Below are 17,616 nucleotides of genomic sequence, written 5' to 3'. Positions count from 1 at the left end.
TGTGTTGCTCTGTCTGCACCAAGCAAGCTGAGCTACTCTCCATTTAGACTTGGTGAGGGCAGAGTTGGGGTTTGGATATAAAAATCTCTGGCTTGTAGCCAGTGTGCTCTGCCATCTCTCCAGGCCCAGGGTACGTAACATGTGAGGTGGCCATGGGGGCAGAAGTCAGTATGGGAAGAAAGTTTCTAGAAGTGAGGCCAAGGCTAGCCCACACAGGAAAGCCAAGGCGGAAGGACCAATGCAAGGGAAAGCAGAGAGCTGGTGTTCTAGGGTAGAAAAGATGTTCAGACAGTTATTGAAAAATAGTCAATAAACATGTCTAACCTGACAAAAAAGTGTTTCTATGGCCAATAGGCTGGGCTTATCAAACATCTTTCTTTATTGCAAGACTTGTCAGAGCCTTTAACGTAATACTGATTCCTATCTTGTGTCTACACCAAGCATATTCATTGACTCTGGGAAGCATTTCCTGTGTCAGAATTAACTATATACCCAGGGCAGTGGTACTGAGTCTGCAAGGGGCTTTTAGATTGAGTGATAGTCATGGAAGGAAGGTATGGGGAGCCCTGAGCAGATAACCTAGTGTTTTTCTTTGGCAGGCTACTGCCATGTGTGTGGATGACTCCCTTACAGCCCTGGGAGGGAAGATGTGTGTAATGAAACAGTGGGGCTAGAGAAATGGCTCAGTGGTTAAGAGCATGCATTGCTCTTGCGGAGGACCGGAGTTCCATTCTCAGCACATGTTGGGTGGCTCACAGCTGTCTGTAACTAATACCTACAGAGTGATCCAAAGACTCTGGCCTCCATGGGCAAGAGCACTCATGTGGACCCACGTACATGTGTACACAAACAAATACCCATACCTGAATATAAAAATAAAATCTTAAAAAAAAGAAAGAAGGATAGGAAGGGAGAAGGAAGGAGAGAGAGAGAGAGACAGAGACTGAGAAAGGGAGAAAGAAAGAAAGAAAGAAAGAAAGAAAGAAAGAAAGAAAGAAAGAAAAGAAAGAAAGAAAGAAAGAAAGAAAGAAAGACCCCAACAAGGCTTGAGGGAAGGGTGGAGGACCAGATGGCAACCTGGATAGGACCTTGTGTGATATTGCTTCCTGGGTGCCAGCACTCTTGTGTCTTATGGAGTTCCCGGGGCACTGCTTAGGAAGGAGCTGGGTAGGGACGCTTGATTAGGATATCATTGGAATAGTGGTGGCCAATGGAGCAAGAAGAGCAGGGGCTTGAACCCCTGATCTAGAGGGGCATGTATGTCCCAGAGGCTCCTAGGAGAACCCCTAGAAGCAAAGGGACTCCAGAGAGTGTCCTTAAGAGATGGGGACATCTGGCGTAGAGAGGGGAGGGGCCAGAGACTGCAGAGAACAGGTGTTCTTGCTGCCTGCTTCCTCTTCTTGCTGATGGAGAGTGCACATGTATCATATATATATATAATATGTTATATATTATATGTGTGTGTGAATGTATGTATGTATGTATGTATGTATGTATGTATGTATGTATGTGTATAGCCTTTTGAAGTGGCGGTGGCTGCAGGTGGCCTTCCTGTCAGGTGTGGTCACACATCCTGGCCTTGTCTTTCTTAGCATCTGCAGGGCAGTGCGGGTGGTGGTGTGGCTGGCTAATCTTGCCCACCGAGCTATCCTTTCTCCATGTTTGCCCTCCGGGCCTTGCCAAGGCAGCCAAAGTCTCCAAGGCTGGAAGCCAGTGTGGCTGCCTGGGATTCCTGGCTCTCAGTGCTCTCCCCTCTCACCCAGCCTCAGTTGAAACTGCTGGTGGCCCAGGGCCCTGCTTGTCAGTACGTGGCTTAGGTTTCTGTGTTACAGATCCCAAATTGGGATCGCAGGGGATCAAGTGTCCGTGTTGTGTGATCACGCTGAGCCTTCCCATTCAGCCAGCTGCAGACTCTTCAAAGGGCTATGTGTATTTTGTCTGAGAGATGCTGCAGGAGTCGGTGGAGACAAGGACAAAGAAGTCCCTTTTCAAAAAGCGATGAGGGCAGCAGGCTTGGACACTGGGTAGGGTGGGGTGCCTGGGCACACTGGAACTCCTTCCTCTTCTCTTCATAGTTTCCACTTCTACAGACCCTCTGGCCAGTCCCTGTTAACCCCCACAGACCCTGCCCGAGTAAATACAGCCTCTGTGGTCCCCTCCCCCTTCATTATGCATTCCTTTAATCTGACCCATCTTCAGGTCGCCAGCTGGCAGAGACAGCAGATTCCAAACCCCAGCTGGTGCCAGAGTGTTTACACGGGCGGGAAGCTTGGCAGACAACTTGCCCCCAAGCTACTCAGCTGGAGGAAAAGGTAGAAAGACAGCCCCAGCGGGGGTGGTGGCTCACGCCTGTACTCCCAGCAAGGCCGAGGCTGAAGAGCTACTGTGAGTGGAGGCCAGCCTGAGCTACAGTGGGAGACCCTGGTTCACTCCCTACCTGCACCCCCCTAAAAAAAAAGTGAAAGCCATCCCTGAGATAAGTGGGGCTCTTGTTTACATTTTCCTTTTTTTCTTTCAGCCCCGCCCCCTGCTCCTGCCCCTGCCCTCACCTACCTTCGCTTCAGGCTGCTCTATCATGAAAAATAAAAGGAGAATCCCTTTGTGAAAGTTGGTAAATGGCTGGGACTCTCAGTAGCCCCTCACCCCACCCCTGGCAACCTTTTATATAGCTGTGGGTCTGAGCGCGTGAAGGTCCTTGCCTCCTGCCGTGCACTGTGGCAGATCAGATAGTATTTACAAGACATTATCCAGCCATATATAGCCAGTTTCCATTCACGATGGGTGTGGTCTTTCTAAAATAGTAATAAAAGCTATCTGGCTGAGTGTTACACTGGCACTGGGATTTGTTGCTGCAGCCTGAGTTCAGCTCTCTGCATCCTACACCTCCTTTTGTGCCCAGCAAAGCCCCTGAGATACCCAGAGGGCTGCCAGCCCTGGTGGGTCACCAAGAACAGTATGTGAGAGGCCAGATCTAAGGTGTTCTGTACTGGGAAACTGTGCTGGGAGCTGGTTATCAGCATTCAGTCTTTGGGTGATTGCTTGCCTCCCATTGGACAGGCGAGTGTGTCAGGAAGAGAGCTGCCCTGTGATAGCGTCATCTTGCCCATAGTTCTGCTGACTGGGTCCTGGACTCTCATCTGGTGGTATCTTGTGTTTTAACTTGAGAAGCATGGCTACGTCAGTAGGTTCCTGTCAGGAAACAAGGAATAACCGAGGAATGGTGATGAAAGCACTGTTAATACGTACTGACTGGAGTGGAAAAGCGCTGGAGTGAGGACATCCTATATAAGTGGGGGTGAGGTGGGGGGCCAGAACTAAGGTGGAAGGGTGCTGGAGGTACCTGAGGCTCAGGAATCAGGAAGAGGATGGTAGCACTACCAGAGTTGCCTGTTAGGGAAGGAGCCAAGAAATGGATACTGTGGTGGTTTGAATAAGAACGCCCCCCGCCTCCCAATAGGCTCATACAATGGAATGTTTACTCACCAGGGAGTGGCACTATTTGAGAAGGATTAGGAGGTGTGCTCTTGTTGGGAGAAGTGTGTCATTGATCATAGGCTTTGAGCCTTCAAAAGCCCATGCCATGCAGGCTCATTCTCTCTGCCTATGGACTAGGATGTAGAGCTCTCAGCTACTTCTCCAGCACCATGTCTGCCTGTGTGCTACCATGCTTCCTAACTCGATGCTAATGGACGAAACCTCTGAAACTGTAAGCAAGCCCCCAGTTAGATGCTTTCTTTTTAATAAGAGTTGCTTGGACATGGTGTCTCTTCCCAGCAGTAGTACAGAGATACCTTGCTCATGGCCCTTAATCTTCTGCACATCCAACCTGAGGCCCATTGATACATCGCATCAAAGCCCAGCTCTGTGTTCAGGTTGGAGAGCACTTAGATACTACTTTGCCTCCTCTGGGAATGCTAACCTCATCTGCTAGGGAGGCAACCAAGACGAGGTTGGTGAAATACCGTACTCTCTGGCAGCAGGCTCTTTGGAGAGGCATTTTCCTGATGGTAACAAGCCAAATAGTATCACACATCTGTGTTGAGTTACTCACTGCCTTGCTTTCTGGTGTGACAGAATCACTCTTGCTCTTTAAAGCGGCAGCACAGTGAATGCCTCTACTTCCGCTTTCTGCAGCAAGTTCAGATAACACTCCAGTGCCACTTAAACTCCTGCCCTCTGTTGTCCCCGTGTGTGTTGAGCACACGTAACCTTGGAACCAACAAGAACTTTCTGTGTAGCCTGATCCCTCAGACAGTTGCCAGTCGCTTTCAAAAAATATTATTTATTTGTTAAGATAGGATCTCACTGTGTAATCCTGTCTGCTGTGGAACTCATTTGTAGACCAGGCTGGCCTCAAACTAACAGAGGTCTGTCTCCTTGTGCTTCCCAAATGCTGGGGTTAAAAGCACGTGTCCTCACACATGGGCAAAGAAACTGCATTCTTGACAGTTCTCACAGGGAAGCTCGCCCATTAGACAACCAGTTCAATTGGTAGAGCGTATAGGGAGCATTTGAAGCTTTGTCACAAGGTGACCTCTTTTACCTTGAGAGAAGGAGTCATTCCTCCCCCTGAGTTATCTTGGACAGGAAGGCTTTGGGATGTGCAAGGTGCTGGGACAGATGGTGTCCTCCCCGTGAACAAGGAGACCAGCTGTTTTTAGAGGAATAGGTGGGTTTAAAGGAGCGATTTCTGTGGGAGTTCAGAGCAACCCTGCACATAGTAAGAGCAAGTGATCACAACACAGCACCTGGTAGAGCTGGAGGTCTGGAGGTGAAACAGGCGATCTTGTGTGTAGGACGGCGTCTGCCACCCTTAGTCTTACCCATTCAAATGTCAGTGTTGCACTTCCTCTCAGGCTTAGGAGTGAGGCAGGGCTGGGAAGGGTTTGGGTCTCAACTGGTTGTCTCAAATGCTCAGAACAATGTGGTTTGCTTGACAAGCTCCATCTCCAAGGGTGTTAAGTTAGATTGATAACCCAGCTCCTGATTTGGGGCCCTGGACTTTTAAGGGAAGGGAGGGATCATGTCATTTATATGAACCTCTCTAGCTTGGTGTCTTACACAGATCGTGTGCTCAACAATACTGAGTGAAAGATTGATTTAATCTGTATAGTGTGTGTGTGTGTGTTGACACAGTCTCACACTATAGCTGAGGCTGGCCTGGAACTGATTATGTATCACTGGCTGGTTCAGCTGGCTCAGACTAGCTGTGATCCTCCTGCCTCAGCATCCTGAGTGCTAGGATCTTTATTTTATTTTATTTTTTTTTAAAGACTTCATTTATCTGGAGCCTAGAAATGAGTCTAATACTATGTAAGGGTTGAAAAGAACATTACCATTGAGCTTTATACATGTATACATTCATGTTTGTGTAAACACACACTGATGCTTTCTTGGATGTATCTGATTAGAAAACTGACCTGGCTGTTGTAAGATGGAGAACAAGGAGGTGGCCCTGCTCTGTAGTGACTCACAGGGAGCTTATCTGTGTATGTGCTGGCTCTGACTGCAAACCCATCAGTCAGTCAAGAGATAAAGGCAGATGGACCCATAGGAGGCTGGAATTCTGGCTGGAGACTTTGAGGCACCCTAGCAACTAACTGTCCTCCTGGGAACTCACAGAACAAACTTATCCTCATGAGAAAGTGAAGTCAAGGCTGTGAAGAGTGACAGTTGCATGTGAGTTCAAAACAAAACATTAAATAAAAACAACAACAGCCCCCCATCCCCAAACACATGAAAGTTCTTGGGCCCTTTGTCGGGGTAACCTGAAGGGATGCCTCAGTCTGGCATTTGCCCCTCTCCTCTCCTCTTGTTCTTCATCAGCTCGGTTGGTTACCTAAGAAGGTTTATAGAGCATCGCCCATGTCTAGAGTATGTACAGAGACAAGTGGCTGGACTGTGGAAGGTTCCTAGGGCCCTGGGGTTTGAGGAGACAGAAGTTTCCGGGAGCGGTGTTCCCCCTTGGCATCTCTTTCCTGCTGTACCTCTGACTCCCAGGTTTCCCCTGCAGTTTTCCTGTCTCCCTGTGTCTTTCTTCTTCATGGCCTTCCCCACCCCCCACCTCCCACCCCCCACAGGCTCGGGCATCCTTCTACCCCTTCGTTAGCCGTCCTTTGCTTTCCTTGGCAGACAAGCAGTCCACAGCCGGTGCACCGGCCCCTGGCCTCTCCTCAAGGCCAGCTTTTGACTCTGCAAGGAAGGTAACCAGTGACCTAGCTTCTGGGAGACCACGGAAAGGGCCCTGCCCTCATGTAGCTCCCCCTACAGTCCAGGATTGCCCAGTGCTTTCTGCATGTGCCCAGTGGACTCCTTAGAACTTTATCTTCTTGGCTTCCAGGACCATTTTGGCCTTTTGTCTCCTCCATCCCTAGCACACTGAGTGACTGTTACCACAGTGAGCGTGCTTTATTCATACATACATGTCTGTGTCACTTCTGCACCAGGCCCAAACAACGCTGCTGACAGCTCTCTTTCAAGTCACCTACTGCTGTCCCGTGTCTGTCACCTGTGCCATCCCTCCCAGTATGTGGTCGCTTCCAAGTTCCTGTGTCTTCTTGTATCTCTTCGGAATAGAGTTGCTAGATGGCCCCGATGGATGCTAGGGAGGGTACCTGGCTTCCTGTCCTAGACCTTGCTTGCTTAAGGCTGGATTTATCAGCAAGCGGGGGTGGGGTGGGGTGGGGGGTGGGAGGGTGGGGGTGGGGGTGCACACTGAACCCTGGCTGAGAAAACTTGATGCCCCTTGTTGAGTTCAGGTGAGGTCCAGCCTCCCCTTGGCCGTGCGGGTTTTCCTGCTTGCTACTTGGAGTCCCGTGCTGGGACACAGAGGGCTGTGATGGGAACGGGCCCAGCCTGCCTGAGAGGAAGCACCAAGTCTGGGCAGGCGTTGGTTTTTGTCACTCTTATTGTTTTGTGACACTGGGGCTGGGACCCAGGGCCTTTGCACGTGCCGGGCAGGTCCCCTAACACTTAGCAATAGCTTCAGGCCTTTTTCAGTATCATTTAGAACATCTCATTCAAATTAGAATACTGAAATTTCATAATAATGTAAATAGCAAAGTGTGGCACTTTAAAGAATTATAATTCAGAGGTGGGGTTGAAACAGGGTCTCCCTTTATAGTTTAGGTTAGCTCAGCACTCACACTGACCAGGCTGGCTTGAACTCTCAGCTTTCCTCTTTCCTCTGCCATCCAGTACTATAATGTGAACCACCGTGCCCAGCTGAAATATGGTGTTTAATCTAACATCGACATTTGCTCAGACTTCATACCTTGACTAGGGCTGAAGGGTGACTCTGGCTTGTGGGTGGGTGTGGGTCGTGTCTTCCTGAGGCCATGCCTCTGGTGCTAGAGTTGTGCTTCCATTCATCATCTGGGAGATCTTGCCTTCCTTGGTGCCTTTTCTTCTCTGTTTGTGGTGGTTTAACTAAGAATGGCCCCGTAGGTTCCTATATTTGAATGCTCAGTCACCAGGGATGATCGAAAGGATTAGAAAGATTAGGAGGTGTGGCCTTGTTGAAGGAAGTGTGTCATCAGGAGTAGAGTTTTGAGGCTTTCAAAAGCTCACGTCAGGCCCAGTCTCTCTTTCTCTGCCTGCAGATCTGGATGTAGCTCTCAACTACTTATCCAGCATGTCTGCCATGCTCCCTGCCAATGATGCTAATGGACTAAACCTCTGAAATTGAAAGTGAGCCCCCAGTTAAATGTTTTTTTTCTGTAAGATTTGCTATGGTCATGGTGTCTCTTCACAGCAATAGAACAATGACTAAGTCACTGTATCTTGAAGGGATGATGCGTATCTGGTATTTATTTGCACACAGGGATGCTTGAATGCTAGATGTTTCTCATTAACCTTCGTGGCTTTGGTTTAAGTATTTTTTGTTGTTGTTTTGTTTTGTTTTTTGGTTTGTGTGTGTGTGTGTGTGTGTGTGAGTGTGAGAGAGAGAGAGAGAGAGAGAGAGAGAGAGAGAGAGAATAATCACCATTAAGCTTTGCCTGTAAGGTGCCCTTATGAAGACAATTCTGGGTAGGACGTTGCAAACTCAAGCAAAAATGGGTTCATGCTCACCCAGATGTTGAGATGCTTCTTCTGTTGGTGCTGGATGGTCTGTGAGAGATAAAGGTGATTCAGAGCAAGACTCAACAGGGCAGAGCAGGACTCCTGGGCTGACTACTGTGTCTTCTAACTCCATGCACCCATTGCTTATTCTCTTACCAGTTCTTAGCCCTCCATGGAGGAGCCCTGTGCTTAGCAATTGAAAAGCTTCATATTTAAACATGATAGAGGTGAACCCCTTCTTCTGCAGACCCTTACACAAACATCTAGGGCAGTAGTACTCAACCTTCTTAATGCTGCAGCCCTTTAATACTGTTTCTCATGTTATAGTAACCCCCAACTATAAAAATTATTTTCATTGCTACTTCATAACTATAATTTTGCTACTGTTATGAATTATAATGTAAATATCTGTGTTTTCTGGTGGTCCTAGGTGACCCCTGTGATAGGGTCGTTTGACCCTCAAGGGGATAGAGATCCACAGGTTAAGAACCACTGATCTAGGGGAATCCTGAGACTTCCTGTGAGAATGATCTTGTCCCTGCTGGAAGGCTGGTTTATTGTCCCCCATCCCACCCCCAGCTTCCCTTAGCTCTGACTCTGTGAACTCAAGGCTCATTTTCCCAGCAAGCTCCAGTCCATATGCCAAAACACGGGGGTCAACATGCTGAGTAGGAGGGTTCCCAGATGGCAAACTGTTGAGGTAGATCACCAAGGACCTGTGTCTTCCTAGAAATGTGCAAATAAGCAAACAAAAGGCAAATGCACCTGACCTTGCCTCCCTTCTGCTGCACTGGGTCCATGGACCCTGTGAAGTGAATTGTCCTTTTATTTCCCCAAATTCCGGGCAATGCCAAACATTCCTTGAGATGTTTTTACCTGGCATCCAGTCATAACACTTACCAGCAATCAATGACTGGCTGGCTGTTTCAGACCTATCTGAAATGTTCTAGTTACACACACACACACACACACACACAGACAGAGAGAGAGAGAGAGAGAGAGAGAGAGAGAGAGAGAGAGAGAAGTAACATTTTTAGACTTGTTTTTTAGATGGAAAACGAAGCACCACACCAGTGTATCAATGTTGTTTTAACTGTAGTTTTTACAATGTTTAGTACCATGAGGATAAAGCACAAAGCTTTATCATCAATTGCTGTTACATGCACATATAAGCATGTAAGCATATAACATGCATGTAAAATGCAAGCACTTTTAGGGAAGGATTGCACTATTTCCTGAAAGTGCTTTGAGATTGCACAAAAACATAATTCTCTGAAGGTTATATGTTGTAGATATAAAGGAAATGGACAAGCCAATCCCTCAGCTACTGCACACTTGATAGCATGTAAAATAGTGGGTGTAAACAGCAAGTTTGAACAATCTAGATACCTTTTTCTTAAGCCCCTTTTTAAAGATATTCAAAGGGCTAGAGAGATGGCTCAGTGGTTATGAGCTTTTCGGTGCTTGCAGAGGACCCAGGTTTGGATCCCAGCACCCACATGGCAGCTCACAACCATATGTAACTGCAGTTTCAGAGGGTCTGGTGTCCTCTTCTGGTTTCTGCAGGCAACAGGCATATACATGGTACACATACATCCATGTAGACAAAACGCTTACATAAAAGAGAAAAGAGTTAAAAAGCATTAAAAGCTCAGCATAAGGCAGGAGTGATGGCATACTCCTGTAATGTCAGCATTCCAGAGACCAAGGCAGGAGGATGGTGGGTTCAAGGCCGCTGAGGCCAGCCTCAGCTACATAGCTAGCTCCTGAAGCCGCCAACCAAATACCTCTCCCTGTGCTCCGGTATAAATTCCTTTTTATCCTCAGATAGTTTAGACTTTGGCGTGGTGGATATAATCAGAGTAGCATAACGTTATCATAGTTTCCCACACACCTACACCATCGAGCCTTGGTCTACGGCTCCATGACTGGTAACAGCTTTTCTGTTCAGCATTGTGAGCACGGGTTCTAGAGAACCTGTGGGGTCTGTCTGTTTGGCTTCGCCCCATTCTCGTTTCAAGGCAGCCTTTCAGCCAAGGAACCAGAATCCCCAGATGTTGCTCACAAGCTACACAGAAAGGTACTGTCAGAACTGTGTCCTCTGGGTCTCAGCCACTCACCCCTTTCCGGTCATCCAGAATGGAGGTTTGCAGAGTGCCAGAGTGAAAAGCATGTTTGTCCCAGCAGTCTGTCTTCTGCCGAGCTGCAGGGAATTGAAGGCCTCAGACACGGTGCCCTGCCATGACCATTGTGCATGAAGGTGATGGTAGACCCGCCAGGTTCTCTGCAGGAAGCAGAAGCTTGGGGCACTCCAGAAAAGAAGGCTATAGAATGCCCCCCTTACATCTCCTCCTCACCACTTGAGTGTAATTTTCCAGTGTTTTCCTGTCTGACTGAAGTTTTCCTATTACCACCTTAGCAGAAAGATGTGAAACCAATTTCAGGACAGCTTGCCGGAATCATTTGACTTCCTGTGATGGGGCCAAGCTTGGGCAGGACACCAGTGGTTCACAGCACTTTCGAAACAGTGCATTCCTCTTGCCCCAGGCATGGACCCATGCAGCCCCTTGCAAGAATCATTATGCTGATGTGTCTGTGGAGAGAACATCAGAATTAGCTGAAGTGAAGGAGCCAACAATGTGGTCCTTTTCCTTAGTTCTTTGCTTCTTTCTTTGGTGACTCCCATCAGCTTGCAGTGAAAGGGATGGTGCGTTTTGAAGCCCTGGTGTGCCCATGCTTGGGACAGGACATTGACTTTACTCTGTGAGGCAGGGAGGACACCCAGACTTCCGTTTTCAGAGGGAGAGGAGCAGCACTGTGCTTTAAATTGAAGATTTAGACACTTCAGTTCGGCTGCGGTTTGGGCATTGAAGGTCAGATGGGCTCAAGAGTGACAGCTCTGTGAACTTGAACAGAGTTCTCCACAGGCCTTCATTTCAGCCATCTCCGTGGGCCTGATCATTTCCATGTCTGTAACAGTGTCGGTCCTTCCAGGGCCATTGAAGGAATTACACTTGATCATTAGAATCGTGCCTGGCACTAAGCCGGCACTTGATAGCATCTGTTCTCATTGTTGTTGTTGGTACTGGGGAAAGGAGTCCACAGAAGTGACATACCTTACCCAAGGGCCCCTCGCTGGTCCACAGAAGGCCTGGGACTGGACTCTCCATCCTGAGTGCCTCATGGAAGCAGCAATCTCCCGAGCATTCTTAGTATCTTTGTATCCAAGAGCTCAGGTCCGTGTGCCTCTAATAGAACATGGCATGTGGAATGATTTTGGCTTTGTTATGGCTGTGTGAACACACTCGACATCTCTGGCTTTGTGTTGTACACCATGTTCCAGTTAAAATTGTAATAAAGCTCTCTCTTTCTCTTTGTGTGTGTGTGGGGAGAGAGCCCCTCCCATGTAATTTAGTGCTTTCCATTTGCATTAGTATATTATTAGCACACTGTCACTTTTAACCTTTCACCTACTGAGCTTGGCGTTTAATATGCTATTAAACTCAATTTTGTTTCCTATAAACAGCCTTAGAGGGATGAGAAATAATTGGAGTGACATTTTTAATAGGCCCCTGTTTCTCAGCCTCTGTGCTACGTGAACCCCGCATTACACAGAGGGGCTTGTTAGTTGTTTGGTCCCTGACCTCAGGTCAGGAGAGTGATGGGATGAAGATTTGGGGTGCCAAAGGGCTTTTGAAAGCAATCAGAGGTGTCTTTATGAGAGACAAGTGGTGTTACCCTTTGTGGCTAATGCTGCTACTACTCCCTTACCCACCTCATGTCCCCTCTCCCCTGCTCCCTTCCTTTAATGGATGCGGTGGACTCAGTAGTTGATCGTATTTTCTTCTTTCAGACATCCAGGAAGGAGTTTAGACTCCAAACTCCCGGCCAGGTTGAGATGATGGGTAGTACCTCTCGGGATGCGCTTCTGTGATCAGCCTCATTCTCTCGTCCTTCCCTTTAAGCTTCTGACATGTGATGTCTTTGGGTTTGGTTTTAGTATTCTAGTTTTTGTTAGGATTCTGCTAAGAGCTGTGTTGTGTGCCTACTAAAGTTGTTTTTGGGGGCAAATTTATAAAATCCCAAGTTAATGATTGCCTGGTTTGCCCACTGGGCGGTAGAAAGCCACCCACCCTGTCTCTCTGTGTCCAGAGTGTAATTTCTTTTCATGTGAAACAGGGAAACTGGCATCTGGGACACACTAACATGGGAACAAGCATGGTTTAGAGTTTGTTTCTACTGCCACAATCCGGAGGGCAGGTATGGAAAAGTACTGGAGTCTGGTATTTTTGCCTTAATTCTGTTCTCTTGGACTTACATTCAGAAAACATGTGTTAGACATTTATCTGTGGTTACTGACTACTTCGGTTGCTTACAGTATGAGTTCATCAAGTGGGCATTTATGAGACACCTACTGCATGGGCAGCCCTGGGGTGGACACAGTGAGAGAAAACAGTTGTACAGAAACATAACTGTGAGCAAGTGATGGGCTGCAGATTAGATCGCTCTCCTGCGGGATGGCTGTGTCCCTGGGAGGAGCATCATGTGATGAGCATGTGTTACCCACCCAGCTCTGTCCTCTTGCCCTTGTGAGTTAGAGGTTATCAAGGCAAGTAAGTTCTTCATTCTTCTAGAACTTAAATTTGGTGATGTTAACCAGGGGCCGATTAAAAAGAACTTGCTGACCCATGAGACACCAGCAGGTATCAAACACTTGCTGTACATGCCTGATGACCTGAGCTTGAGCCCTGCAACCCAGAGTATAACAGCTGGATTTGGTGGCTCACATCTGTAATCCTAGCACTCTTATGGGGTGATAGAAGAGGAAACAAGAGAATCAGCTCTGAGTGCACATATGCAGTAGATGCAGAAACAACAAGAGGGACCGAGTTATAAACAAGGTGCTAGGTAAGACCTAACTCCTGAAAAGTTGTCCTCTGACCTCCATGTGAGTGCCTGTGCATGTGTGGGCACACACACACACACATTGACACCAAACAAAGAAACAAATCTTGGCCCAAATAGAATTGAAATTCAGGTTTGTCCTGATATGTTCATCCATCACTGATTGTAGATTTCATCTTGGTGAGTCCCCTTAATTGACTAAAATTTGCCTGTAACCTCCACATTCATAGTTGGCTCTCCACAGGTGTGTGCACAGGTGCAAAACCTTAATGCCAGCTCAGATGAAACTAGGCTTGCTTTCCTGTTTCAGCTCTCATACTGTAAATAAATCATCCTTTTTGATGTCTATTTAGGGCCGTAGTTTTGCATTGTGTAATGTTTGTGGGATTTTATTCTTTGTGATGGCCCCTAAGTATTTTCCTGAGATGCTATGTTTTTCTAATCTTAAGAAGGAGAAGTGTGCCTTAGGGAGAAACTGTATGCCCTCAGTTGCCTCCTTTGGGCATGAGCTACACTGCTGTTGACCATGAGTTCAGTGGTAATGAACCAACAGTCTGTATTAAGTATGTATTAACTAAGATGGCCTTTAGAAGCAGGCACAGAGCAAGGTTGTGTGTTGATCTCCCGGTGAAAGGTGATTGGTTTGTAGTAACCCAATTCTGTATTTCTCTTGGACGCAGTGTTTCAGAGTTATGTGTTTGCCACGGTTCCATAGAACTGCTGTGAATGAAAATTGACTGCATATGCAGGGCTAGAGCAAAAATGTATGTAATTCCCAGTCCAGATGCCTACTTCCTGCGCTTTATTTATTTGTCTTGTCTTGTTTGTTTGTTTTAAGTGTAATGGCTCCCAGACTTGGCTGCGTGTTAGAATGCTGTGGGAGCTGGACTAAATGATGATGAGCCAGCCAACTGTGAGGGTCTAGTGTAGTTGCCTGGGGGTATGGTCTGGATATAGGACAAATTTCAAGTTCTTTCAGGAGCTCTGGCATAGACATGGCTGAACAGTGGATGCTGTCCAATTTAAAGAGGTCCTCTGGGGGCTCACCCCACTGTAGACCCCAGCTCCTCCAGGGACAGACAACAGAAACCACAGTAGAAGACCTGTGGCACTGACCAGCATACTCACCAGCCCCACTCAGGAGATACAAGCCAGGAGAGGGGGAACTCAGAGTTGGATGGGTCCTAAGGAAAAGGCCATTGGTGACAGAGGGCAGTTTCTGCTAGAGATTGGGGACCTGTGGTTAAATGAAGCAGAGTGCATTTCATTCTTGTCTTGGTCAGTGAGCTGAACCTGAGCACTCACTATTTGGGAGGCATGCGGTGAAAACAGATGACAGGATCCCTGCCTTCCAGGAGGTCATGGCCCTCTGTGTGAATTGATAGCAGAGCAGAGTATAATATGGGTGCTGCTGCTTATAAGGGAGTGGTCTTCTCTAGGAGTAGCCAAAGGCCCTGCAGAGAGTCACAGTTGAGGGGAAGCATGATGGATGAAGGATGAAAGAGACAGATACTGACAAGTTGTGGGGAGTAGCAGAAGAGAAGTCTATGAGTAGAGTCTTTGGGCTTGAGCCAAGCTCATTATTGTAAGGAAAAAGCAGGCACTTGGACTGGAAGGAGGTCAGGAATGTAGAACAAGGTCTTAAGGACCAAGAATCAGTTTCAGTGGTGGGGGTGGGGGTGGGGGTGGGGAAGAGCACCTTCTCATGCCTGATCTTATTTGTTCTTTCCCTACTAACTTGATAGAGCACGTATAGGGTATGAACACAGATGTACAAAGACTTTGGACATAGCTACCTATAAGAAGTAAATGATACCTAACTATACAGTAACGAGTCCTTTTCTCCTTAAAGGAGAAGGTTGACTCTGTAGGATAAGCTAAGAATAGTCACCCATCCCTGACGTGAAGCCATCCTTCACCTGTTTCCACACTGATTTGACTGTGGCCTGGTGTATCCCCCACCTCCCCCGCCCCACACTGTGCACACAACTTTCTGCCCTCTACTTTGGAGGATAACCTGTAACCCCTGGCTGAGGAAGTATCTTCAGAACCTCTGGGGAAGTGGCTTCTCCTCCCCTGACCCTGTGCGAGTCTTGCAGAGTGCTTTGTGGTCCTGACTGTACATCTGTGGAATTTGAAACAATGCCGAGAGAGAGAGAGAGAGAGAGAGAGAGAGAGAGAGAGAGAGAGAGAGAACATTGCTACTCCAGTCTGTAGCATGCAGCTGAGGAACGGTACATATCCATGACTTTATAGACAAGGGATTTGGTTCTGGGTGCGGAATGACTTCCTTGTAGCTACATCTGCATCTCCACTTCAAACCTCCACAGTTGGTCATCTCACCCCTGCTGTAAACGGTCCCAAGTACGGATTTGACTATTCGTAACCAGATTGGGACCACAGTCATATAAAGATAGCTTTCAAAAATAACAAACCAGTATTGTGGGGTTTGAGAGGTCCTTTCCCTGTTCAATAGGAGGGTAGATGTGAAACAAACAGCTGGAATCCACTGTTTATGAAGCTTGAGTTTAAAACATCAGGGGGGGTTGGGGATTTAGCTCAGTGGTAGAGCGCTTGCCTAGCAAGCACAAGGCCCTGAGTTCGATCCTCAGCTCAAACAAAAACAAACAAACAAAAAATCAGGGCTGCCCAGTGTGCAGGCAACTGAAATGTCTGGGAAGTCGGCTTCAGAGCTGTTAAAAGCTGTGACCTTCCACAGAGCTGGGTGCCCAGAACTAAATCAATACACGAACCAGTGAATGGCGGAACGGTCTGGACTGCCCGTTGTCGGTAGAGCTTGCTTCATTCCGCCTACAGTGAACACAAGTGTAGCCATTATTTGGGGCCCAGGATGGCTTTGCTTTTTCGTGCAGGTACTAGGAGGAGCGGATCAGAACTGGTGCTAGCTGTGGGGTAGGTAAGAACCCTGCATCCTGGAGTGGGAATACTGATATAAAGGATGAGCCCCAGGGCAGGGAGCAGCCTCTTCCTGTTCCTTTTGATGTGGCCATGAAAGTAAACAGGAACTTTTCTCCTTTGTTTTCCAGGTCACAGCCAAGACTGCCTTCCTATTTATTTTACCTCAGTATAATATTAGTGTGCCTACAGCAGGTAAGAAAAACACTGCTCTTTACCTCTCCTGGTCTTCTTAACCCTGAAGATGGGAGAAACTTCTCTTTTGCTTTATACCTGGGAACTTTTAGATACTCTCTCTCGGATTAGTAGTAAACCATGTCTTCTCACAGGGCCATTTCATGAAAGGCCACTGACCATAATTGTCACATCACAAGCTGACCTGTATCTAGTCTTTGCAAGAACAGCAGAAAGCCTAGCTGTCATGGTTCCAAGTACCTCATGGTCTTCACTAGCAGCTTCCACTCCAGTTATGGGGCTCCCACTCAAGGAGTAGCAGGGCCACACGGGAGCAGAGCAGGGAGAGCATGGGCCCATCCTAAAATGATAGCTGCTGCTTGCTTCCAACCAGTCATTGGCCCAGAGGTTGCTGTAAACCCAGAGTGCCTGTACAGTCACTGTTTATCATCACTGTGACCAAATACCTGACAAAAACAACCTCAGGGATGAAAGGTATGTTTGAGCTCACGGCTTCAGAGGGTTCCTGTTGTGGCTTCGTGGTTCGGTGTACCTGAGCCATAATGGTGGCAGAAGCATGTGGCCGAGAAGAACTCTTCAGCTCATGGCATAAAGGAAGCAGAGAAAGGGTCGACTACTGTTGTGATATTGTGCAGAGAGAGGCCTTGGTGGGTGGAGCCAAGGTGCCCCACAGTGGGTGAGAGACAGAGATGCCAGGCAAACAGCACTCAGTGGAGAGTTTTTTGGGGATGAGAGGGGGAAGAAGGGAGGAAAAGAGAGGGGGGAGGTAGGGAGAGGAGTGGGGACGTGCATGCTACCCTTTGGCTAGAGGGGGAAGAGAGAGAAAGACAGAGAGAGAGAATGAGAATGAGAACTTAAAGGGTATAGAACGTAGGATGACCTCAGGATGCTGGGCAGGCCAAGGTATTTTATCTGCTTATTGGCCAGGATTCCAAGAAGTGGGTCTGAATGCTAACAAATACAGGAAGGGGACTGAGGCAAGATTCCTGCAAGGGTGCACACCCAAGAACCTACTTCTTCCAGGAAAGCTCCTGCTCATCTTGCCATTTTCCAGTGTTACCATCGCATTATGACTGTATCAAGGGTTCATCATTTGAATAGTCTTCAGGTTCTGACACCAGACCGACACACCAGAGCCATGCTCTCCTAATCTCCAGGCATTTCTCAATCCATTCAAGTAGACAATCAATTTAGTTCATCAGAATAGCTGAAGTTGTATCTCTTGAGATAATTTTTATTCCCAAGAGAATCAGAAAATATTTCTTCCTGAGTGTAAACACCTTGCTTTTTAAATGTTGGCAGCTAATTTTGTAAATGCCACAGAAAGTTTAAAAAAATGCTGGAAAGTCAACAGAAACAAGTCATCTGCTCGTCAGGTTCAACGTTTAGACCATGTTTCCACAGCCTTAGGGTTCTGGGGTCTCAGCCTAGGAATCAGGTTTCAGTCCCACTCTGCTGTAAAATAGTAAGGCCCCCTTGATGAAGGAAGAAGGAAGTTTTGCTTGCCCAGTGAAGTTCTTCTCTCATCATTTGGTAGTA

At 47.5% G+C, this 17,616-nt stretch overlaps 1 protein-coding gene and 1 non-coding gene across 2 annotated transcripts in view; both read left to right on the top strand.

Annotated features, from left to right (window-relative positions):
- Positions 1–17,616, top strand: part of Tram2 (translocation associated membrane protein 2) — a 69,301-nt gene that overhangs the window by 22,266 nt on the left and 29,419 nt on the right. The window contains exon 2 of the mRNA XM_036168508.1: positions 16,014–16,077. Within this exon, the coding sequence (XP_036024401.1) occupies positions 16,014–16,077 (64 nt within the window). The remainder of the gene's footprint in view (positions 1–16,013; positions 16,078–17,616) is intronic.
- Trnaa-agc lies at positions 15,512–15,586 on the top strand. The gene has a single exon. It is a non-coding gene; the product is annotated as a tRNA-Ala (tRNA).

This window comes from Onychomys torridus, chromosome 18 (assembly GCF_903995425.1).
Source record: "Onychomys torridus chromosome 18, mOncTor1.1, whole genome shotgun sequence".
Taxonomy (NCBI): Eukaryota; Metazoa; Chordata; class Mammalia; order Rodentia; family Cricetidae; genus Onychomys; species Onychomys torridus.
Note: the sequence above shows the minus strand (reverse complement) of the source record. Positions and strands in the feature narration are given on the sequence as shown.